The sequence below is a fragment of the Ovis aries genome, chromosome 1 (genome assembly GCF_016772045.2).
Source record: "Ovis aries strain OAR_USU_Benz2616 breed Rambouillet chromosome 1, ARS-UI_Ramb_v3.0, whole genome shotgun sequence".
NCBI classification, from domain to species: domain Eukaryota; kingdom Metazoa; phylum Chordata; class Mammalia; order Artiodactyla; family Bovidae; genus Ovis; species Ovis aries.
In genome coordinates, this window is record NC_056054.1 from 27398834 (window position 1) to 27423844 (window position 25011).

Consider the following 25011-nt stretch of genomic DNA (forward strand, 5'->3'; position numbering starts at 1 on the left):
TGACCTGGGGCAAGTCACACACACTCAGGCCTCAGTTTTCCCAACCATAAAATCGGGAGAATAACCCTTGCCCTTTCTGCCTCACAGAAGTGGAAGGGCTTGAGGACCTCGGAGCACCATGGGGAGAGGGACGAGAATGACTGCCCCAGTGGTTCCTGCCTGCTTCTGCCATTGTGAGACACACACACACACCTACACACCGACACACCCCTTCTTCAGTTTCACGTGTCTCTCTCCATGTTATTCTTTTCTCTACAGAGGAACTTCTTCCTCTCAAGCTGAATGAGTTAAGATAACACCACCACCCAGAAACCTCATGTGCCCTGACTCATTCATTGCTCCCACCTCCCTCCAAAAGTAACAACTCTCCTGACTTTCTTTTTCCTCCTGAGTTTTTATGGTGATCACTTTCCTGCGTTTCTTAACAATTTTATCACAAAAATATTCTTCTCTAGACATTATAGTTCAGACTTGCTATTAAAAAAAAAAAAGAAAACTCTTAAAAGCTTGTTAAAAACCCTTAGCTTCTGCTTCTAGCCCTGTCTTTCCCTCAAAAGTTATTTATTAAAGAACCTGGGGTGGGTCTTCCCTGGTGGTCCAGTGGCTAAGACTCCCTTAATGCAGGAAGCCTGGGTTCAATCCCTGGTCAGGGAACTAGATCCCACATGCTGCAACTAAGATTCCAAATACTGCAACTAAGACTGGCACAGCCAAAAAATAAAAAATAACCTGGGGCATTGATGTGTAAGGTTTCCTGAAGCATGGAATTTACTGATTGCACACTCATGGGGCAAGTGAGCAGATGCCTCTGTGATAAGAATTGAACAACTAATCCCGAGGCTTGAGCACATTCACATTCTGTCCTCTTTGGCAAGAGAATATCTTTTGCCCTACTCGTGATATTCTTTCATGAGAACCAGTGAAACTTCTTGAAAGGCTTTTCCGTATTCAGTTAGTAATTTTCTTGCCTTCCATTCTCTTAAGTCTTCTCCAGTCTAGCTCCCACCCCATCACTCGGCAGAAACCATTCTCACCTAAGTGAGACCAGTGTAACCAGTGTGATCACATCACTAACCGAGGGACATATTTCCATCCTGCTCCCAGGCTCAGCAACAATTAACTCTCCTGACCAAACACCTGCTCCTCCTTGAACATTTTCTGCTGTGGCCTTTTTGTTTTTTTTAGTACACAGGTTTTTTCAGAACAATTTTAGGTTCAGAGCAAAATGGAGTAGAAAGTGCTTCCCTGATGGCTCAGAGGGTAAAGAATATGCCTGCAATGCAGAAGACCTGGGTTCAATCCCTGGGTTTGGAAGATCCCCTGAAGAAGGAAGTGGCAACCCACTCCAGTATTCTTGCCTGGAGAATTCCTCGGAGGAGCCTGGCAGGCTACAGTCTGTGGGAATGAAAGGAGTCAGACATGACTGAGAAAGTATGGAGATTCCCATAAATCCTCTAGCCACTGCCTAGGCATGGCTTCCCACCAGAGTGGGACATTTGTTACCAAAGATTAACCTCCATGCATGTATCATTATTACCCAACTTCCACAGTTTACCTTAGGGTTCACTCTCAATGTTGCATATGCTATGGGTTTTGACAAACATATAACAACATGTACTTGCCTATGACTCCACATTTTCCTGGCTTTCCTACCTCTCAGATGATGCCCTGCACTTCTTTTCAAGGTTTTCTTCTACCCAATTAAAAAATTCGTAATTCATTTATTCAACATATATCTATAATAGGTAAAAATTTTCATTTTCAGAGTGAGGTATAGTGGGAAAGATACTACAGGTAAGAGACTATTCCATTTGAAAAATTGTATCTTATTGAATATGTTAATTTCTATTGTACAGCAAAGTGATTCAGTTTTATACATATATATTCCTTTTCCTATTTTTTTATTATGATTTATCACAAGATATTGAATACAGTTCCCTGTGTTATACAGTAGGATGTTGTTTATCCCTTCTGCGTATAATAGTTTGCATCTGCTAACCGCAAACTCCTAATGCATTTTTCCCAACCTTTCCTTCCCCTTGGCTACCACAGGTCTGTTCTCTATGAGACTACTCAAATGGTTGAAGTTCCGGAAAGGTCAGTCCAAGTTCTCTTTATTCAGTCGTTTGTACAGTTTTGTATTTAACACACACTGGCCTTTGTACTAAACACTGATGTCAGAGACTAGAGCAGGCTCAGTCCCTGTCCTCTTAGATCCTACAGTCTAACAGAGGAGATCGACATTCAGCAAATAATTACTATTAGAGACATCAACATGGGGAAAAAAAGACAGGAGATTGGGGGTTTAGAGTGGGCAGAGGGGAGCCCTAGTGTAGAGGATCAGCAGTGACTTCCTGGGGGAGGAAGCGACCTTTCAGCTGAGAGCTGAGGAATGAATAGGAGGTAGCCAGACGCGCGCGCGTGTGTGTGTGTGTGTGTGTGTGTGTGTGTGTGTGTGTGTGTGTTGGTGGGAAAAGCCTGTATCAGACAGAGGGAGTGGCACAGATGAGGGCCCTGAGTGTAGCAGAGCGGGTACTATAGGGTTTGTGGAGCTGGGCCTTTAATGTGTTTTGGCTGCACCTGAGAATTAAACCAAGATGAAACAGATTAACAGGAGAAAAGCATACGAGTTTGTTCAAATTTTATGTAACACACGAGCCCTCAAAAGGAAATGAAGACCCTAAGAATGGTAGGGCCTATATGCTATGACAAACCTAGGTAGTGTGTTGAAAAGCAGAAACATTACTCTGCTGACAGAGGTCTGTATAGTCAAGGCTATGGTCTTCCCAGTGGTCATGTATGGTTGTGAGAGCTGGACCGTAAAGAAGGCAGAGTGCCAGAGACTGTGCCAAACACCTTTGAAGTGTGGTGCTGGAGAAGACTCCTGACAGTCCCTTGGACAGCAAGGAGATCAAACCAGTCAACCTTAAGGGAAATCAACCCTGAATACTCACTGGAAGGACTGATGCTGAAAGCTCTAGTATGACGGTCACCTGATGTGAACAACCGACTCACTGGAAAAGTCCCTGATGCTGGGAAAAATTGAGGGCAGAAGGAAGAGAGCGTGTCAGAGGATGAGGTGGCTGGATGCATCACCCATGCAATGCACATGAATTCTGGGAGATGGTGAGGGACAGGGAGGCCTCATGTGTTGCAGTCCACGGGGTCGCAAAGGGTCAGACGCAACTGGGCAGACAAACAACACACAACATGCTTTTATAGTAGGTTGAAGGAAGAGCAGCAGCCGTGGCAAAGTTAACTGTGTGGGAGTCTACAGGAAGTTAAGGCCTGTTTCTACACAGTTGTCTGTTCACACTTGTCTATTTTAACACACTTGTCTGTTTTAACACACTTGTCTGTTTGTATGGAATTCTCTTGGTTTCAACTCCCTGTTGAAGCCCATAATGAGAGACCATGCTGCTGCTGCTGCTGCTAAGTCGCTTCAGTCGTGTCTGACTCTGTGCGATCCCACAGATGGCAGCCCACCAGGCTCCCCAGTCCCTGGGATTCTCCAGGCAAGAACACTGGAGTGGGTTGCCATTTCCTTCTCCAATGTATGAAAGTGAAAAGCGAAAGTGAAGTGGCTCAGTCGTGTCCGACTCTTCGTGACACCATGGACTGCAGCCTACCAGGCTCCCCCGTCCATGGGATTTTCCAGGCAAGAGTACTGGAGTGGATTGCCATTGCCTTCTCCGAATGAGAGACCATAGCCCCTGCCAACTTCAGGACTACAGCCTGATAAAACCCTGAGAAGGGAGTTTGTGGGTACTTTGAAGCAGACAACCCAGCAAAATTGTGCCTAGACTTCTGACCTATGGAAACTATGAGATAATAAATGTACACTATTTTAGCAACAGTCTGTGGTAATTTGTTATGTGGCAGTAGAAAACAAATATAGTCATGATATCCTGGGGTTGACGGGAACTTTCCTCTCTCCTCTTCACTTTCCTGTTCTGCCTTTCCTTTTTCTCTGGCTAACTCTCTCCCATATTTCATCTCTAGCTCTCTCCTGCAGAACACAAATATGGTGCTTGGCTGAAGTCACAGCTCAGTCACATACCAGCTCCATGGCCTTGGACAAGTTACTTTATCCTTCTGACCTTCACTTTCCTGATCTATAAATAGAAATACTAAAAAGGTTGTAATGAAGATTAAAAGAGATAATGTCCATAAGTGTATATCCAGAGTTTGTGGGCACTTTGAGCAGGGAAAATGCACAGAAGCTGGTGAAAGTCTAGGACCCAATATGATGTGTGAGCTCTAAGCTGGAGACCTAAGGGGCCAGACAGGGTGTCTTTGGCTTTCATTCATTCAGCTGACAATGTTCAGCTCTTACTACCACATGCCAGGCCCCGGAGAAACAGAGGACTCAGCCGTGGCCCCTGACTTCTTAGTTGATACCCTATTCTGGGAACATTGTCCTTGCTGGACCCCAGTAATAATGATGGGTTTGCATTGCACCCTCTCTACTCTTATCAGATTCCTGTGATGGTTTGATCTGCTTAGCAGAAGACCTAGAGTCACATCTATCTTGGTCTGGATCACACAGTGATGTGGGTGGGAGTCGATAGAAACCACTGGAAGGTCGTGTGGGTATGTGTGTTCAGTTGCTCTGTCGTGTCTGACTCTTTGTAATCCCTATGGACTGTAGCCTGCAAGGCTCCTCTATCCATGGGATTCTCAAGGCAAGAACACTGGAGTGGCACTGCCATTCCCTTCTCCAGGGGGATCTTCCTGATCCAGGGATCAAACCCAAGTCTCCTGTGTCTCCTGCACTGGCAGATTCTTTTACTACTGAGCTGTATGGGAAGCCTTAATAATCCCTTAGTATATAGAGGGGGAAACTGAGGCTCAGAAAAGAAGAGAATGTGCCAAAGTTACTAGGTGGACCCAGCTAGCAATCCTCACTCTCAGAGTTAACAAGTGAGAAGAAGACAAGTCCAGAAAGAAGGAATGTAAAAGGACAAGGGTAGGGGAAGAGGGTGCAATTTCTAAGTGGTTTACAAAGGTAGAAAGGGAGGAGAGGACCCAAGTCAGGGGCATAGTTAGAAGGAAACACTGAAGTGGGATGGCTTAAAATGGACAAACCCATGGTAGGAGAGAGAAGGTGACATGGTCAGGTTGTGGTGGAGAACCTTGAATATTCAGCTCAGGAGCTGGAGTAAAGCCATGGGGTGAGGAGTGGTTAATGGGCTAATCTCATTTTTGGAGACAACAGGCACAATGTGACAATGCTCTCGTGCTATCACAAGTGGAAGGCAGGACTGGTGACTTCTAGGAGGATGGTGGGATGGTTCTCCTGTGTGTGGGTCTCCTCCTTATGCCTCTTCTTGGTTTCCTTATCTCCTTCCCTCTAGGACACTCTATATGCCCTCTGGCAGGGGCAGAAGCTTAATCTCCTTATTGTTGTTGTTCAGTGGCTCAGCCATTTCTGACCCTTTGTGACCCCACTGCCTGCAGCACTCCAGGTTTCCCTGTCTTTCACCGTCTCCTAAATTTGCTCAAATTTATGTCGTTTGAGTCGATCTTGGCATCCAACCATTTCATCCTCTGTCACCCCCTTCTCCTCCTGCCTTCAATCTTTCCCAGATCAGGGTCTTTTCCAATGAGTCAGCTCTTCGCATCAGGTGACCGAAGTATTGGAGCTTCAGGTTCAGCATCAGTCCTTCCAATGAATATTCAGTGTTGATTTCCTTTAAGATTGACTGTTTTGAGCTCTTTCTTGTCCCAGGGAGTCTCAAGAGCCTTCTCCGGCACCACAGTTAGAAAGAAACAATTCTTTGGTGCTCAGTCTTCTTAAAGAGCTTCCTTTGTGGTTCAGGGCCTTCCCTGGTGGCTCAGACAATAAAGAATCTGCCTGCAATGCGGGAGACCCTAGTTCGATCCGTGGGTTGGGAAGATCCCCTGGAGGAGGCCGTGGCAACCCACTCCAGTATTCTTGCCTGGAGAACCCATGGACAGAGGAGCCTGGTGGGCTACAGAATTACTAGAATTCTAGGGATTTACTAGAATTACTAGTAATCACTGAATTACTAGAAGAATGTGATGACCATTAATAGTCGAGAAGACAGGTTTTAAAATCAGACCCGGTTCAATTTGCTTAAACTCTCTGCTCCTTGTTTTATTGACTATAAAGCTGGGAGAATAGTTATAGCTATTTCAAGCCAAACACTGTTGCCAGTTTGGCAGTGAACTGAGCATGAGAGCGAGGAGGGTATTCTCTAAGGCTAGCCATCCCACATGGCCACAGAATTCTCACCAAGGGATGTAGTGGGATGCCAGAAGCCCGTTCATGTCCATCAAAAGTGGGGGATGCACATCGTGTATGCAACAGCAGGGCGCCAGGAACAGCTCTTCAACTTCGTATCAAGCAAGAAAAAAGGAGAGATACAAAATCCCTAGAACAACTGAATCTGTGTAAACTAAAACTTGGACACAAATAGCACTACTTTAAATGCGGGGAAGGTTAGAGGGGTTGGGACTGGGGAGAAAGTAAATAAGAGGCCTTCGCCCAGTTTGTGACACACAACCAACAGGGGAATGCCGCTCACTGATTGCAAAGTCCAACCACTGCCCTTTACCCACCTTTGAAGATAAAACTACCCCCAAACAAAAACAAACAAAATAAAACACAACGGAACAAAACCCCAAACAAGGCTCAATCAAGGTGTTCTTGCCAGCAGCTGCTGTGAACTTTTCTTGATTCGGCAGGACTCCAAACTCCATGAGCAGCTGCAGGGCGATTGTGCAGGGGGGCACCAAGCTCTCCTCTGCTCTCTCCTCTCTCCCCTCCCCGCCCCCACCCCCAACCGCGTCCTCTCCTCTGCTCCTCCTTTCCAGGAGCCCGGGCACCCTAAGCCAGATTGGAATTGGTTTGGCTGCCCAGCCCACTGGAACCTTGCTAGGAAGTTTGGCCTGGAAGGAAATCAGGTGTTTTAAAGCTCTAGTGGGGGCTGGGCTTGCTGGCACCTTGTTCTACCCTTGAACAAGTCCCCTCTCTTTCCTCACAGCCCCGGGGAACCAAATATGGGGCTGAAGGGACCAATATTGATGTAAAATCCCATCGCAATTACTGTGGGAACAGCGGGTGAGGTGGTCACCTACTAAAGGATTTAGGCCTGGGGAGCCTCTACTGGGATGCAGGAGCTTAGGGGTCCTATCCTCAGACACACTGGGCAACCCGCCTCCCCCTTACTGGTTTTGGGGTAGGAGATAGATGGGCCCTTGGGCCGGACAGCTGGTGTTTGTCAAGTGGAATAAAACTGAAGTTTTTCTCTCACCCAGACACTCCAAGGATAAAACTAATGTCAGTAGCTGAGCTCTGCTGGAATAAACAGGTTAGGTGACCACTCCTGAGATCAAGGAAAATGTCCCTGTCTACACATGTGCAGAAAGGCTTATTGGGGGTCAAAAAGGGAGGAGGTGCCACCCCATAGTAAGTGTGGACACAGCCCCATAGGTCTCTGCAGTGGGATCCATGTTAGCAAAGTGTTGTGCAGACATGTTGGAGAGGTCTAGGACCAGTCAGTTGCGAAGGTACAAGATAATTTGCCATATATAAACACCCAAAGGCTGTCCTTTATAAGTGATTTAGCTCACCTCTTTACTGGCCTCCTCCTCGTTAGAGAGGCCCCCCATTCCCTTTCTCTCTGGGTGTGTATTTCTGCCTAGCTTTTCTGACTTAAATACAACTGCTTCTCTGTTGCTCTCCCATATGTTGTGCTGTGTCTGTAATAAGGTTTGTACTTGTTTTTACAGTCTTTGCCTTCTTGAAACATTCTTGTTTTCAAATGGGGCCAAGGCCACCTTCCTTCTAGCCTCTCCTTGCTGGTGGTCTAGCAGCTAGGATTCCTGGTTTTCGTCCAGGCTACCCACCCAGGTTCAGTTTCTGGGTGGGGAACTAAGCTCTCTCTCAGGACCACTCACTGCTTTCTCTCTCTGAGATCAGCTTCCACCTGCCTGCATGTTGAAGGGAGCACAGACCATGGATCCCTGCCTGGCAGCAGCACCAGGCGTGCTGGACCCTGCCTCCTTCAGCCCAGTGGCGCCCACCCCAGCTGCCTCCCAGGCTCACAAGTACAGCAAGCGCACTTAGCGCGGTCTAGACCCACCAGAACTCATACCTGGATCTCCCGGCCTGCAGCCCTCAGGTTGCGGGAGCAGCCTCAGGTCCCAAGTGGCCTCCAGGGGCGTGAAAAGCGCAGGGTGCTGGTCAGGGCGCACAGCATTGGGGCCTACTCTGGGAACAGGCCACTCGGCCTTCCACCACCGCCTCCCGCTGAAAGCTCGCTGCTCTGCCCCAGGCCTTCAAAAACTGTTCCTCCTTTGGGAACACCCTCAGCCTGTTGGAGACCAGAAGACATGGGTAGGAGAAAGCCCAGCTCTGCTGTGTGATTTTGGACAAGACTGCCAATCTCTCTTAAGTGCCAAAATTTTATCTGTAAAGCATAGGTAATAAAAATGATGTGCCAAATATAAAGAAAGCTGAAAGCTAAAGTAGTGAAAACAGATTTTAATCAGTAATATACTGTTGCAAAAGAGAAATGTCCAGCATGAACTGAACTCTTAACATAGTTTCTAATAGCTCAAGGACACATCCCTAGAATGACTCTAGCTCCTTGTAAAGTGCCTGCCTAAGAAAACTCAAGACTGCCAAAAGAAATTACTATTTGTTCCAGCCAACATCTGAAGGTAGGGCTCCTATCTCCCAGTCTCTGAGGGAGCCTAAGCTTGCAGAAGGGACAGCAAAGCTAGAATAGTTCTACGTGGACTAACCCCACTCTGTGTATATTGAAAGTTTTCACTTCCCCGACTGTACACCGTCCTGGCTCACCCACCTCCCTATTCCTTCTTCTCCTTGTAAAATCTCTTCTCACTACTTTAGGGGAGGCTGAAGCCTAGCAGAGAAGAGGGCTCAGAGGACCCTGGCTAGAGTTCAGTGATAGAATCTTTGTCACTAGCTCATGATAGTTCCTCTCTGTGACCCTCAAGGTTAATTGGGGCTTATCTCACTTCTGGCTATTTGTAAGCTGCCCTTGTTTCCAACAAATTAATTCAGGTTATGGGTCACCAGGCCATCTCTCCCTGTCCCTTTTCTCCACATTACTGGGCACAACTCCAATTCTGCCACTCCTTAAAGAGTCACAGACACGAGGCTGTATAGTTTAGTCCAGTCGTTCAGTTGTGTGCGACTCTTTGCGACCCCATGCACTGTAGCCCACCAGGCTCCTCCATCCATGGGATTTTCCAGGCAAGAGTACTGGAGTGGGGTGCTGCATAGAAAGATTTTTACAGGAGTTTGGGAAACAACTGTGGGACTTCACTTCTCATACTTAAGGAGGTTAAAGCTAACTGTTATGGACTGAATTGTGTTGCCCCAAATGTATGTGTTGAAGTCCTATCCCTAAGTACCTCACAATGTATTTGTAGACGGAGTCTTTAAAGAGGTAATTAAGTTAAAATGAGGTCATTAGAGTTGGCCCTAAATAAAAATAACTGATATCCTTAGAAGAAGAAAAAATTTTCAACACAGATGAGTATAGGGGAAGACAAAGGGGAGGATGGCCATTTAGAAACCAAGGAGAAGCCAAGGCCTCAGACAGAATGAACCCTGACGTTACCTTTATCCTAGACTTCTAGCCCCCAGAACTGTGCAGAAATACATTGCTGCTGTTTAAATTATTCAGTTTGTGACTTTGTTATGGCAACACTAGCAAACTAATCAGAGAAGGCAATGGCACTCCACTATAGTACTCTTGCCTGGAAAATCCCATGGACAGAGGAGCCTGGTGCGCTGCAGTCCATGGGGTCGCTAAGAGTTGGACACGACTGAGCGACTTCACTTTCACTTTTCACTTTCATGCATTGGAGAAGGAAATGGCAACCCACTCCAGTGTTCTTGCCTGGAGAATCCCAGGGACGGGGGAGCCTGGTGGGCTGCCATCTATGGGGTCACACAGAGTCAGACACGACTTAAGTGACTTAGCAGCAGCAGCTAACTAATACACCAAGTAAAGAAACTTCCTTTCCTAAGAGGAAATCTGGTGCCTGGGTTTTAAAATAAGAAGGTGCTCTGCCTCCTCTCTACATTATGATTGTTTCTGGGATTCCAAGGAAGCTTAGCAAAGGAGCAATGGAGGTAGGATTAGAGTGGTAGTAATAACAGGGCCATAGTAATAACATTTTTTTTCTCCTTTTAAATCCTGCCAGTTTTATGCCAAACTCCCTTAATAATCTCTTCGGAATTTATAATATGAAATAAAAATTACTGTTTTAGTTATTTTAATTTTGTTTATTTGTTTTAGTTTCTTGACTCTTTGTTACTGTGCACGGGTTTTCTCTAGTTGTGGTGCAAGGGCTTCTCATTGTAATGGCTTCTCTTGTTGCAGAGCATGGGCCCTAGGGTGCGTGGTTCAGTCACTGTGGTGCCTGTGCTTAGTTTCCCCAAGATATGTGGAATCTTCCTGGACCAGCGGTTGAACCCGTGTCCCTTACATTGGCAGATGGATTCTTAACCACTGGACCACCAAGGAAGTCCTGTTTTAGTTATTAAGTGATACATGCAGAGCACTCTGACAATGATGATAGGAATATCTTTAATGGAGGCTAAATGACAGTTTATGTGTAGATATTACCTCTATTTTTTACTGTGAAATCCCAATTTTAATAATTTAGCCTGCAGATATACCTACACAGGTGTGAAATATCATATATACAAATTGCTTATAATAACAAAAGACTGGAAACCATGTTAATATACAACAGGGATTGCTTAAATAAATTATGGTTTACTTTGTTGACAAAAGTCCATCTAGTCAAAGCTATGGTTTTTCCAGTAGTCATGTATGGATGTGAGAGTTGGACTATAAAGAAATCTGAGTGTCGAAGAATTGATGCTTTTGAGCTGTGGTGTTGGAGAAGACTCTTGAGAGTCCCTTGGACTGCAAGGACATCCAGCCAGTCCATCCTCAGGGAGATCAGTCCTGGGTGTTCATTGGAAGGACTGATGTTGAAGCTGAAACTCCACTATTTTGGCCACCTGATGCGAAGAGCTGACTCATTGGAAAAGACCCTGATGTTGGGAGAGATTGAGGGCCGGAGGAGAAGGGGACAACAGAGGATGAGATGGTTGGATGGCATCACCAACTCAATGGACATGAGTCTGGGTGGACTCTGGGAGTTGGTGATGGATGGGGAGGCCTGGCATGCTGCAGTTCATGGGTTGAAAAGAGTCAGACATGACTGAGTGACTGAACTGAAGTGATACACTGAATACTATGCAGTTATGAAAAAAAACACAGGAAGCTCTAATGTGGGCTTCAAAATCTATTGTATGAAAAAAGTCAACATTGGAATAGTGTGTGATTTTTAATTTAATTAATTGAAAGTCACTCAGTCCTGTCCAACTTTTTGCGACCCCGGACCAGAATACTGGAGTAGGTGGCATTTCCTTCTCCAGGGGATCTTCCCAACCCAGGGATCAAACCCAGGTCTCCTGCATTGCAGGCGGATTCTTTACTAGTTGAGCCACAAGGGAAGCCCAAGACTACTGGAGTGGGTAGCCTATCCCTTCTTCAGCGGATCTTCCCAACCCAGGAATTGAACTGGGGTCTCCTGCATGGCAGGCAGATTCTTTATCAACTGAGCTATCAGAGTGTGTGAAGAAAGCTAAATGTTGTGTTATAGAGAAGGACAGCGTTATTTAGGTGTGCATATATACACTTGTGTGGCTTCCCAAGTGGTAAAGAATCCACCTGCCAACACAGGAGACACAATAGAAGCGGGTTTGATCTCTGGATTGGGATGATCCCCTGGAGCAGGAAATGATGATATGCTGCAGTACTCTTGCCTGAAAAATTCCCTGGACAGAGGAGCCTGGTGGGCTATAGTCCATGGGGTCGCAGAGTCGGACACAACCGAGCACACACGGTGTTTCCACTCTTTTCATAAGGGAGCTACATAAAATATTTCTAGGATAGGGAAGAGGAACTTGGGAACTGGCAATAGGGGTAGGAAGGAGAAATTTTACAGTTTGACTTTAAAAAATTTTTGAATCTTGATTCATGTTTTAAGTCTTGTCTACTCAGAAATAATTGGTTAAAATGAAAATGAACACGATGACAAGAATTAAAATAAGACATACTATAGTAATGACAAAAAAAAGTAATACACACATAAGATCAAACCATTCAAATGGTACAGAGGACTATAAAATTAAAACAAGAAAAGTCTCTCTTCTATATTGTATACTTTTAAAAGAACATTTGTTGTATTTTATGGAGCATTTCTAGATATTTTGTGGTAGAATTTTTGGATTATCTAGTCTTCCACATTGGAAAGGAAAGTGTCCCTTTCTAACGTTTTCAGCATTAACTGCAATGTTTATTATTCCGTCTCCACCTCTATGGGCTCTATTTTGAAACCAATATCCAATGGACAGGGAGCATTTGTTGCACGATGATTAACCTGGACCCTGTGACTTCTTGTTCTATTGTGTTGTTTATCCACCAATTATACTGCTGTCTTTATCAGTCAATCAGAGTTTCAAGAAACAACTCGCCATTTAATGACTTCTTCAGTGCCTGCCTTATGCTAGGCTCTAGGGATAGGGAGGAAAAGGGGAGATTCTTTGCCCCTTGTCCGACCAGGTGAAGATTTTACTAAGCTGACCCATTCTTTAGTGGAGGCTACTTAGAATCACCTGGAAAAACTAAACATTCATGCCTAGGCTTTACTCCCAGATGCTCTGATCCAGTAGAAAGTGGGCTCTGAATATGGGTGGTCTGAACCTTTGGTGATTTTTATTGGGGGGTGGCACAGTATATATAAATGTGCAATTTCTATAAGGTCTTATGAAATAATAAAAATGGCCTATGAACTGAGAGTCCACTTGGTTCAGTTTCCCTTCAGGGCTAAGTGTGTCTGTCTTTTGCAACCCCCAAAAGGAGATCAGTCCTGGGTGTTCTTTGGAACGAATGATGCTAAAGCTGAAACTCCAGTACCTTGGCCACCTGATGTGAAGAGTTGACTCATTGGAAAAGACTCTGATGCTGGGAGGGATTGGGGGCAGGAGGAGAAGGGGACCACAGAGGATGAGATGGCTGGATGGCATCACCGACTCGATGGATGTGGGTTTGGGTGAACTCCAGGAGTTGGTGATGGACAGGGAGGCCTGGCGTGCTGTAATTCATGGGGTTGCAAAGAGTCGGACATGACTGAGCAACTGAACTGAACTGAGCTGAGGTCAGTCAGCATCAATTTGAACATGTCCCTACCCACCCACTCCTGCCCACAGACAGGATACTCAGTCCCCACAGAGATAGCTTGGTCAGTCTCAGAAACACCTCAGCTTGCCCCAAGTCCTCTGTCTTTTCACCTCCTGCCCCGTAACTCCTCAGCAGCCAACTGGAGTTTTTGTTAAATGAACACCTGGCCTTAAATTCTACCAGTCCTAAGAACAACTGGAGGAGGTGACCTTCCAGCATCTGATGCTTTATGCCATGAAGATCTATGAGAGGCTCTTATCATACACCCTGAGACTGGAAGGGGCCTCAGAAATTTTACAAACATACACACATACAGAGTCAGTTCTCAGAGTTTGGTGTTAGTTATTTCTAAAAGTTGCTGTGAACACAAATTAGTGAACACTGAACAATTGCTCCTAAGGAAAATACAGGGTTAGGCACCTGCAAGTCTCTGCCCACAACATATTTTGTCAGTTGATCAATAAATAAGTTGGTTTTATGTGTTTCTGTTTAAAGACATCTTGTTATTTGTATTTGAGCTCAGGGCCAATAACACTATAACTCATGTATGAGCCAAGTTCAGTATTTTCTTCACAGGTAGAACTTCACAGGTATACCAGGTAGTGCTTCAGGCACCATGGTTGCGGGAGATTTTTAAATGGTGAAATGAACAACAAAACACAAAAATGTGAAAACATGGCAGGCATGAAATCATGAGAAACACATTTGTTTACAGCATGAACTGGACAGGGTCTTGTGTAACCTCAACTGAGAACAGACACTCACATTTTTTCCACCCATCGCCAGGGCTCTTGGAGTATTGATTTTGGGGTTACTGATTCATTCTTATTCGTAGAAAAATCTGAAAATTCAGAATCAGCCAATAAAAATCATCCCCTAAATATATAATATATCCACAACATACCTACATATATATAGTCCCTGTATCAAGTGCTAAAGGCTTTGCTTCTATCACCTCCCTTAATCCTCACAAGACAAAATGTCACTCAGCAGACTTTCCTGGTGGCACAGTAGGTAAGAATCTGCCTGCCAATGCAGGGGACACGGGTTCGCTCAAATCCCAGGTCTGGGAAGATCCCACAAGCCCCTGAGCAACTAAGCCCCAGGTCGCCACAACTACTGAGCGCAGGTGCTGCAGCTACTGAAGCCGGGGCATCCAGAGCCTGTGCTCCCCAACAAGACAAGTCACCGCAGTGAGAAGGCTGTGTACCGCAAGGAGGACTGGCCGCTGCCCCTTACAACTAGAGAAAGTGCGCAAAGCAAGGAGCATCCAGCAAAGCCAAAAATACATAAATAATGAACAAACAGACCATATTATAAACACACACAGAAAAAAAAGTCCCACGGCTAGTGACAGGACTTTAGTTTTATTTTAGACATTCATACAATAAAATCTGTCCCCCCTCCCCCGTAGGGTATCTTTTCTAACTTCTCGACCGATAGGATACAGAGCAACTCCCAAATTTCAAAATTTTTCCTCGGGCTACCCTTTCGTGAATCCAGCCTTGCCCTCAATCTCAGACCTTGCTGCAGGCCGCAATAGCCCTCAGCATAGAGAATTGAAACCTGAAGGACTGGTACTAGCCTATGGAGCCTTTTTCAAGGGCTGAAAGGGACGGAGCTTCCAACCAACGGGTGAATTCTCGCCTTGAACTTTGTCCGCTCGAGTCCCCTAGCACTCCCCTCCCTACACAGTCCTCGCCGGTGGCTCCGCGCATGCGCACGTTTCCAGTTCTGCCCGCCCCGCCCCGCCCCGCCCCTCGGCCGCCTCCTGTTGCTTCCCTGACTCAAAGAGCTCAGGCGGAGCTGCGGCTTCAGGCTGCGCCAACCTCAGATCCGCAAGCTTTACGTCCGCTGCGCCCGCCTGTGCCCACAGTGGTTCCAACAATGTCTTTGGCCGCTTCACAGTCTCTGCTCCGGAACCGGGTGTTTGTGGTGGGGGTTGGGATGACCAAGGTAAACAGAGCTGTGGGTCCCTGGAGGTGGGCTCCTGGCTCCGCTCAGCCTGGGTGAGGCCGCGGGAGCCCTGAGTGACCGGGAAACGGGGCTTGGGTCGGGTGTGGGGTGTCAGGACTTGACGCCGTCCGTCTGTCTGCCCTTCCTCCCGGAGGGCGCCACTGGCTTCCCACCGCCCAGCTCGGCTCCTTGTCTGAGGCATCAGAGTGGCGACTCGGATGGGTTGTGATGTTGATGTCTCTGCGGAATCATAATGTCGCAGTGTTGTTCTGCGGCTATATGTTCCTCCTTCTTCCCTTTTCTTCCTGGGGCGCAGTCTGTGAAGAAGGCCTCAAGATGACCCGAACCCCGCCCCTCCTTTGAATATGGGTGGAATCCTAAGTTGTGTGGACCTGTAACTGAGGCAAGGTTAGCCCCATACTCAGAAGGAAAGCAGGTCGTGAATGTCGCCAGCCCTGCACTTCCAGGAATACTGCGTGTTGGATCCCTTCTCAGTTGCAAGTGTAGGAGTAGAAATCTCAGTGATGCTCAGCGTCTTGGCACAGGTGGCAGGTTTTCTGCATCCTCTCACCTTTGCCTTTCTCACATGGTACTCTGCTTGGTACTCAGGAGGCCAGAGGCAGCTACAATCTCATTTCTTGACATGCTCATTACCTCTGTGCTCCAGTGATGCCAAAGTACTGATAGTTTCATCCCAAACTTGTTTATGCCTCTGTTGCTTTGCTTTGTTTTGTTTTCTCTACTTAAGACCATTTGTCTTCACTTGCTTAACTTGTTTGTGTTTTTAAAAGATCAATTCAGACCTTCTGATCAGGAAGTTCTGATTCTCCTGACTGTCCTGTAGAGCCCTGTACTTAACCTCTGTCTTAGTACTTAATATTTTATCCTGAAATTTTGTTTATATGTCTATATTCTTCTTTAGCATATAGCTATCTCCCAGGTTAATTAATTGCTATACCTGTAGCACTTTGAAAATGCCTTGTGCTTGAAGAGCTCAGTAAGTGTTAGTTGAACACTATTAAATGCATAGGCTTTGTGACAGAGGGTTCCTATGGGAAGTTCTCTTTCCACGAAAACAACCTTAAACTTTTAAGGTCCTGCTGTGTTTCATAGACAGCTATGTATGGCAGAAGGGCGGCGGAAATCTAGGGGATCTTTTTACAAGGGCAGTAATCCCATTCCTTTTAAAAAAATTTTGTTTATTTGGCTGTGTTAGGTCTTACTTGCAGCACATAGGATCTTTAGCTGTGGCATGTTGGTTCTAGCTCCCCAACCAGGGATCAACCCAGGGCCCCCTGCTTTGGGAGCTCAGATTCTAAGCCACTAGACCACCAGGGAATACCTCTAAAAATTTTTTTTTTTTTAATTTATATACTAGTCCCCTCTTGAGGGCTCCATCTGCATGATTACCAAAGACCCAAGTTCTTAAGGAATGTATAATATGGAGAAGGAAAGGGTAAACCATTTAAATATGATGTATTAGGACATTTGGTTAAGTGTAGTAGATTGGAAATAAGAATTTATCTCTTTTGGTGCTTTCCAACTCTGACAAAAATGACAGTAAAGAAATTAAAGTATTAACCCATCAGGGTGAAGTGACTAGGAGAGGAAACAGTAGAACGATGTCAGAAACACAGTGGATGATTAAAAGCTGATGGAAGTGTGGTTATTGACACAGAACAGAGGAACTCAGAGCCCAGGTTCTTGAAGAAGGATTATGCTGGTTGAGTCTTCCTGCAGAATTTGAGAAGGCTTAGGACCTACATGTACTAGACGTCAAGTAAGGTGGGAATGAGAGGAGGGAAGAAAAACACTTCTGTGGTATAATTGGATTCCAAGATCCTTTTTACCACTAGGTCACTATCAGTTCCTTGTCAAGGTATTGGAGGCTTGTTCCCTGGAGAAACTGAACTGATGTGTCTCTAGAATCATTTGACCTTTAGGTTTAGTGGAAGACAGGAGTGAGGCCCAAGCTGAAAAAAGGGAATTAAATGGAATTCTGTATAGTATTAAATGATAGTAATTACCAGCCCTGTTCCCAGAGCACTGGTGATCAGATACATGCTAGCTTCAGGGCAAATTTTGGAAATTATGTGAAAAGACTCCAGAGAAAAGTCAAGATTATCACTTTACTCAAAGGGCAAGATTAGTGGACTTGAATATAGCAAGAGTATGAAAAGTTGATTGATATTCTTTTAAATTCAGCATTGCCTTTAGCCTGTCAGAAACTCCCACTTTTCACGTTTTAGGCTAGTATTAAAAAAGAATACCCACAATTTTCTTAAAAGGCTATTAAAGTCCTCCTCCCTTTTCTAACCACATATCTGTATGAGGTCAGATTTGCTTCATAGACTTCAACCTAAAAAATAATGCCATAGGTTGAATGAAGAATCAGCTGTGTCAGATGTAAGAATTCACCTGCCTCTTATGAAAGCAGATATTAAAGAGAATTGCTGGAGTGCAAAACAATGCCCCTCATCAGTTTTTCTTGAGGGGAATATAATAATTTTTAATAAAATTATTTATGTTAACATGTAATGTTTTTTTTTTTTGAGTGAATTGTTATTTTAAATGTCCTGTTATACGTGCTAATAGGATAAATATTGATAACTATTACCCACATGATCAAAGTTCTGGCATCTTCAGTGATTTTTAGGAATGTAAAGTCGTCTTGAGACTGAAGTTTTGAGAATTACTGGTTCTAATCATTGAGTACTAAGAGCTGCTAACAACACAAAGAGAAAAAATCATATGCTTCCAGATGAAAAAATAGACCACTACTGATAGTTTTGCCAAAGAGATAGAGTGAGTCTGCAAGATTCTGGATCCGGCTACCAATTTGTGGGACAGAGAACAGAGGAACAGGTTGGACTGTATGAGTATGCGATCTACAAAGTCCAGAGTGTGGGAAACTACTGTCCCAGCCGTCTGGGTTCTTTAAGAGATATGTTGAGAGGAAAAACATGTAGTGGAGGGGAACCTGTAAATTAAAAGAGAATTTAAAAGCCCCCTAATTTTTTTTTAAAAGGCAAGGCTGGAATATAGTGTCCAAGACACTTGGGTGATAGAACTACGAAATAGTACAAGGAAGCAATTGTTATAAGGATCAGGATAATAATTACTTTGGGGGTGAGGCGGGGTTGGGGTAAGGGACAGCCTGTTTAGAAGAGTGTGTGGAGTGGCAGGGAAGTTCTGTTTTTCCGTTTGCGTGGTGGTTGTCAAAGATAAAGGTAGACACTAGGTAAAGTGTTAGGGCAGATTTTAATCAATAGTATGCTATTGCAGAAGTCCAGCGTGCAGTGCATGTGAGCAGAGAAGCGGAATCAGAGAAGCTTGAAGAGAGTTTGGTGAAGGAGAGAATCTTTGTCAATGATTACAAGAGTGTTTGCTTAAACTTAAAAATGAGGCAGTTAACTCCAGGAAAAACAAAACAAATTGCTCAGTGAAGCACATATAATCATAATATACAACCTGGCTCAATAATAAGCAACATTGGCTTAAGAAGGTGAGCACTATGTAGTGATTTAATTTAAAACTTGTGTTTCCACTGTATAAGGAGGATGGAGAACTGTAAATATATAAGTGAGGTGGTCTAAGAGACCTAATTCTCATTGTCCCTTATTGAAGACTAGGATATAATTTCCTAAATTGATGTCAAGAAATAATAGTAGAATATTTAGAAATGTGGCATTTTATAAAATAAATATCTGAAAGGATTGAAAATGGATGTTTTGGGAGCAAGTAAGACTAGTGAGTGGAGGGCAACAGATTGCTATTTTTATTATAGGCTTTAGGGTAGGTTTTTATTTATTTTTTGCATTTCTTAGCTGTGGACTTTGCTTTTTTTTCATTTACCTAGCTCCTCCTGCTGCTGCTGCTGCTGCTAAGTCGCTTCAGTCGTGTCAGACTCTGTGCGACCCCATAGACAGCAGCCCACCGGGCTCCCCTGTCCCTGAGATTCTCCTACTCATCCTTAAATACCTTATTTAAATAAATATCAGTTCCTCTGGGAAGCCATTCTGGTCCCCTGAGGCTGGGTAGTTAGTTGTCCCTCCCAGATCATTCTGTACTTAGTACACTGTTGTGTAATTGCCTGCCTTCCATTACATAAGTTCCCTGCGGGTACAAGCTGTATATTATTTATTATCAGAGTCCAGCAACACTGATAGATACTCATTTTGTTTAGATGACTAGAGGAATGTATTTCTGTGGTTCTCTCTTGCGAGAGACCATCACCATAGTGTTTCCTTTTGTTGTCTTCTATATTTCTAGTTCACAAAGCCTGGCGTCGAGACGAGAGACTACCCTGACTTGGCAAAGGAAGCAGGTAAAATAGAACATTTAGATCTTTGGACATTGTAATGTACTGTGTGGTCTGTCTTGATTGTGGAGCAGCCTTGCAACCTTCACAGGAAGCTTTTTCAGGGCCAAGCAGTCTAAGCTTAGGTATCAGTTGTTTAGGGGAAATTCTGGCTTCCAGAGATCAAATTGCCAACATTCAGTGGATCCTAGAGAAAGCAAAGGAATTCCAGGAAAACATCCACTTCTGCATCATTGACTACATGAAAGCCTTTGACTGTGTGAATCACAACAAACTGTGGAAAATTCTTCAAGATTTGGGAATAATCAGACTACCTTACTTGTCTCCTGAGAAACCTGTATGCAGGTCAAGAAGCAACAGTTAGCACCTTACATGGAACAACGGATTGGTTCAAATTGGGAAAGGAGCGTGACAAAGCTATTTATTGTCATCCTGTTAAAGTGTCTGCCTCCAATGCGGGAGACCTGGGTTCAATCCCTGGGTCAGGAAGATCCCCTGGAGAAAGAAATGGCAACCCATTCCAGTATTCTTGCCTGGAGAATCCCATGGACGGAGGAGCCTGGTAGGCTACAGTCCACGGGGTCACAAAGAGTCGGACACGACTGAGTGACTTCACTTCATTTTATTTAACTTATATGCAGAGTATATCATGGGAAATGCCAGGCTAAATGAGTCATAAGCTGAAATCAACATTGCCAGGAGAAATATCAACAATCTCATATATGTAGAGATGATATCACTCTACTGGCAGAAAATGAAGAGGAACTAAAGAGCCTCTTGATGAGGGTGAAAGAGGTGAGTGAAAAAGCTGGCTTAAAACTCAGCATTCAAAAACTAAGATCAAGGAATCCGATCCCATCACTTCATGGCAAATAGAAGGGGAAAAAGTAAAAGCAGTGACAGATTTTATTTTCTTGGGCTCCAAAAATCACTGCGGATGGTCACTGCAGCCATGAAATTAAAAGACGCTTGCTCCTTGGAAGGAAAACGATGACAAACGTAGAGAGCCTATTAAAAAGCAGAGATATTGCTTTGCCGACAAAGGCCTGTATAGACAAAGCTATGGTTTTTCCAGTAGTCACGTACGGATGTGAGTGTGAGACCATAAAGAAGGCTCAGCGTTGAAGAATTGATGCTTTCAAATTGTGGTGTTGGAGAAGACTCTTGAGAGTCCCTTGGACTGCAAGGAGATCCAACCAGTCCATTCTAAAGGAAATAAGTCCTGAATATTCATTGGAAGGACTGATGCTGATGCTGAAGCTCCAATTCTTTGGCCACCTGATGCGAAGAGCTGACTGATTGGAAAAGACCCTGATGCTGGGAAAGATTGAAGGCAAACAGAGAAGAGGGTGGCAGAGGATGAGATGGTAGATAGCATCACCGACTCAAGGGACACGAATTTGAGCAAACTCCGGGAGATAATGAGGGACAGCGAATTCTGGAATAATGCAATCCATGGGGTCACAGAGTCAGATGTGACTTAGTGACTGAACAACAAAGGCTTTCCACACATGGAAGCCTTGGAAAATTCGTGGTTCCATGAAGTTCTTTAGGTACAGTCTTTCTCCTGTGAAGCCTTCCCCTTCCTCCTTTCCCTGTCAGATTATTGCCAGGCAACCCAGAAAAAATTATTGTCATTTTTCATTAAACACTCCTTGTCTTTCCAAGTACTTGTGCACTCAGTGTTCATAAATTAGATTTCATTTCAACTCCATTTTGCAGCTCTGTGTTTGCTATACAGGAAATCAGGGCATCTCTGTCCCCCAAAAGGAAGGTTCATGAGATTTGATTTGCTGATGTTGATTCTCTAGGTGTACAATATTCACTCAGTGTTTATCGTTTGGTTGTTAAATCTTCTCCTTTTTACTATTGTCTCCAAACAGCTTCTACTTTTCTTTGAAATAGGAAATGCTTTAATCAGTTTTTCTATGTATTTTTTGTTCTGTTCCTTTGTTAGTTAAAAGTGGTTACTATAATAACATATAGATAGAATATTTTGATTATAAGATGGTAATGTTGAGATGAAGTTATTAAGTTTGAATTTACCTCTGGAATTATCTAATAACAAGAAATTCAGCTTGATTGCCTCTGTTTACTGATTACAATTTTCTTGTTTTGCAGACATTATTAGGAAAATAAACTCAATTTAAAGAAGGATTGTTTATATAGAATGCACTTTTAGAACTTAGCTTTGTTTTTATAAAAACCCCTTGGTTCCAATTGTGAGAAGTGAGAGGGAGGTAAGAAGTGCAAAAGGGCAACTCTGTTCACATATCTGATGTAGTTCTAGGTGAGTATGTTCACCTTAAGCCTACATCAGTCATGTTTAGTTGAACGTGTATCTGAGCATGACCTGGCAGGGAAGTCCCTGAGATATTATAAATGATTTTGTACTCAGCCCTCTGAACTTACTTGTCAGCTGTGGTGCTGAGGCAAGGGAATTGGTTTAACGGAAGTCTTACCCTCTAATTCTCCAAATTGGTTTAGGAGGAGGTTCTGCTGCCTTCTCCGCCCTCATTATTTCCTAAATGCATAGAGTGGAGGGAAGCGCAACCAGCAGAATTGTGTCCTGTCACATTATTTAGAGACTTTTTACTCTTTGCTACACAGTCATGCCCATCTTCTTTCCCTCAGAGAAAGGTTAGGAATTCCTCTGCAGCTAAATGCAAAGTGGTAAAGCAACACCATGTAACTCTTTGAAACTGTTTCCTATATTAATAGTTACTTCTGTGCTTCCTTTGTTCTAATCCCTTTAACATTTTTACTTAATAATGATTTAAATCTGAAAATACATGAAGACAACCTGGTGTTAGGAGAAAATGTTCAACAAAGATTAAGGAGTACATCCCGGTCAGTTGGGAAGATTCAGTCAAAGTCTGGTGTACAGATCTCAGAGCCTTTGCCCTCCAGTACGGAAAATAAGGCAAGTTCACATACATGGTGAATAGACCATGGGAGGTGCAAGATGCTTTGGCCGCTTAGAGGAAGGACAGAGCACAGGCTCAAACTTATACCTTTTCACCATAACTCATTCTCTCCTACTAATTATAAGAGCAATGCATGTTATTTATTGGAACATAGATATATAATAATATAAACAAAGTTTGTAACCCAGGCCTGCTGCTGCTAAGTCACTTCAGTCGTGTCCAACTCTGTGCGACCCCAAAGATGGCAGCCCGCCCACCAGGCTCCCCTGTCCCTGGGATTCTCCAGGCAAGCTCACTGGAGTGAGTTGCCATTTCCTTCTCCAATGCATGAAAGTGAAAAGTGAAAGTGAAGTCACTCAGTTGTGTCTGATCCTTAAGCAACCCCGTGGACTGCAGCCTACCAGGCTCCTCCGTCCATGGGATTTTCCAGGCAAGAGTACTGTAGTGGGGTGCCATTGCCTTCTCTGAACCCAGGCCTAGCTACTGTTAATATTGTTCTGTTTTAATATTTATTTTTTCTATGGCTCTCTGGGATCATATTCTAAATATGTATCATGATTTCTAAAACGTATTATTATAAGCTTTTCTCTTGTCAAAATTGAAAAAAATTAAATTTACACATTTCTTTGTATATTTATGCCATAATTTAAAAATTTTTTTTAATTGTTTATTTTTAATTGAAGGATAATTGCTTTACAATGTTGTTGGTTTGTGTCATACATCAGCATGAAACAGCCATGAGTGAGGGAAGTCACTCAGTCGTGTCTGACTCTTTGCGACCCCAGGGACTGTAGCCTACAAGGCTGCTCTGTCCATGAAATTTTCCAGGCAAGAGTACTGGAGTGGGGTGCCAGCATACACATACCCCCTGCCTCTTGAACCTCCCTTCTCCCTCCATTCTGACCCACCTGGCTGGGTTGTCGCAGGATACTAGGCTGAGCTCCCTGTGCTGTGCGGCAGCTCCCTGCTAGCTGTCTGTTTCACACACAGTCACATGCATATTTCAAGACCACTCTCAGTTCGTCTGGCCCTCTCCTTCCCCCACTGTGTCCATAAGTCTGCTCTCTATGTTTGAGTCTCTATTCCTGTCCTGCAAATAGGTTCATCAGTATCATTTTTCTAAATTCCATATATACACATTTAGACATGATATTTGTGTTTCTGACTTACTTCACTCTGTATAACAGTATGCTATCAATTTTGTTGTATATTTGCTTTACAGCTTTTTGATATTTTAGAAGAATTATAGTGAATATCTTGCTGAACACAAATATTTGTTCTCATCACTAGTTATTTTTGAGGACAAAGCCTAGAAGTAGACTCACTGGAGCAATGAATATAAACAGTTTTATCAGTCTTGTCAGATAATTTTTCAGACCATTATTAGTTTTACTGGGAGCATATGAGAATGCTCTTTTTTTTTGGCTCCCCATTAAGCAGGAAAAGAAAGCTGATCTGACTAAACCGATCCCATGGTCAATCATACATTTATCTTCTTAAGTTAAAAAATCTTTAAAGTGATGCATTCATTTGGTTAGAACACACACACACACACACACACAGACACAGAGACACAGAGACACACACACACACACACACACACAGATGGTTTATACTTCCCAGACCTCTTCTGGGGCAACTTCTTTTAACTGTCTCGGCTTTAGTTCTTCTGTTGGTTATCTCCCTGTCTCTAAATACTCTTTCCACCACAATTGTTCTCCTTTTTGATTTATCAGTTTTAGATATCTGTTTGTTTCTCACTATGGTAGATGAGGATTTAGGTCAACCTTTTCTCTAGCTTCCGCTCTCCTCTTCTTGTTTTCACAATTTTTCTCAATTCCTCCAGTGGTCGTTTCTACACCTTTGGATAGCTTCCTTGAAGCTTCTTTTCTTGTTCCATAGACAGGGTCATCTTTTGATCCTGGCTTTGTAAGATGACCATATGAGTGCTCCCCCAGTTCCTCTCCTCAGCACTGACATTCTATCTTATTTTGCCCTCTAGAGGAGTGATAGAGTGACAGAAATGAATAAGACACCTTGCCATTAAGGAGCTCTAAGACTCTTGGGGTTTAATATATTTATAGTTAGGTGTACAGTTAGAATAGGAAATGTTAAATATCAAAAAGGTGGTGTGGAAAAGTGTTACAATAGCTTAGAGGAAGAAATGATACTTTTTAAAAAAATTTTTTTTTTGAAGGATGATTGCTTTACAGAATTTTGCTGTTTTCTGTCAAATCTCAACATGAATCAGCCATAGGTATACATATATCCCCTCCCTCTTGAAGCTCCCTCCAAATGATAACTTTTGAAAGGTAAGATAACTTATAGAAAGGCTTAGATGATTTGATCTGAGGCTGAGTTCATTTGAATCGATCCCTGGGTTGGGAAGATCCCCTGGAGGAGGAAATGACAACCCACTCCAGATTATTGCCTGGAAAATCGCATAGACAGGTGTTGGGAGGATCCTGGCGGGCTATAGTACTTGGGGTCACAGAGCATTGGACACAAACAACAACTAAATTAGAGATACAGAGCGACTAAA

General features: G+C 43.8%; 1 protein-coding gene across 2 annotated transcripts in view; it reads left to right on the top strand.

Annotated features, from left to right (window-relative positions):
- Positions 1-15081: 15081 nt before the first annotated feature.
- Positions 15082-25011, top strand: part of LOC101117285 (sterol carrier protein 2) — a 96204-nt gene continuing 86274 nt past the window's right edge. For both annotated transcript variants that reach the window (XM_004001988.6, XM_060409295.1), the window contains exons 1-2: positions 15082-15221; positions 19494-19548. In XM_004001988.6, the coding sequence (XP_004002037.3) occupies positions 15153-15221; positions 19494-19548 (124 nt within the window). In that variant the 5' untranslated portion in view covers positions 15082-15152. The remainder of the gene's footprint in view (positions 15222-19493; positions 19549-25011) is intronic.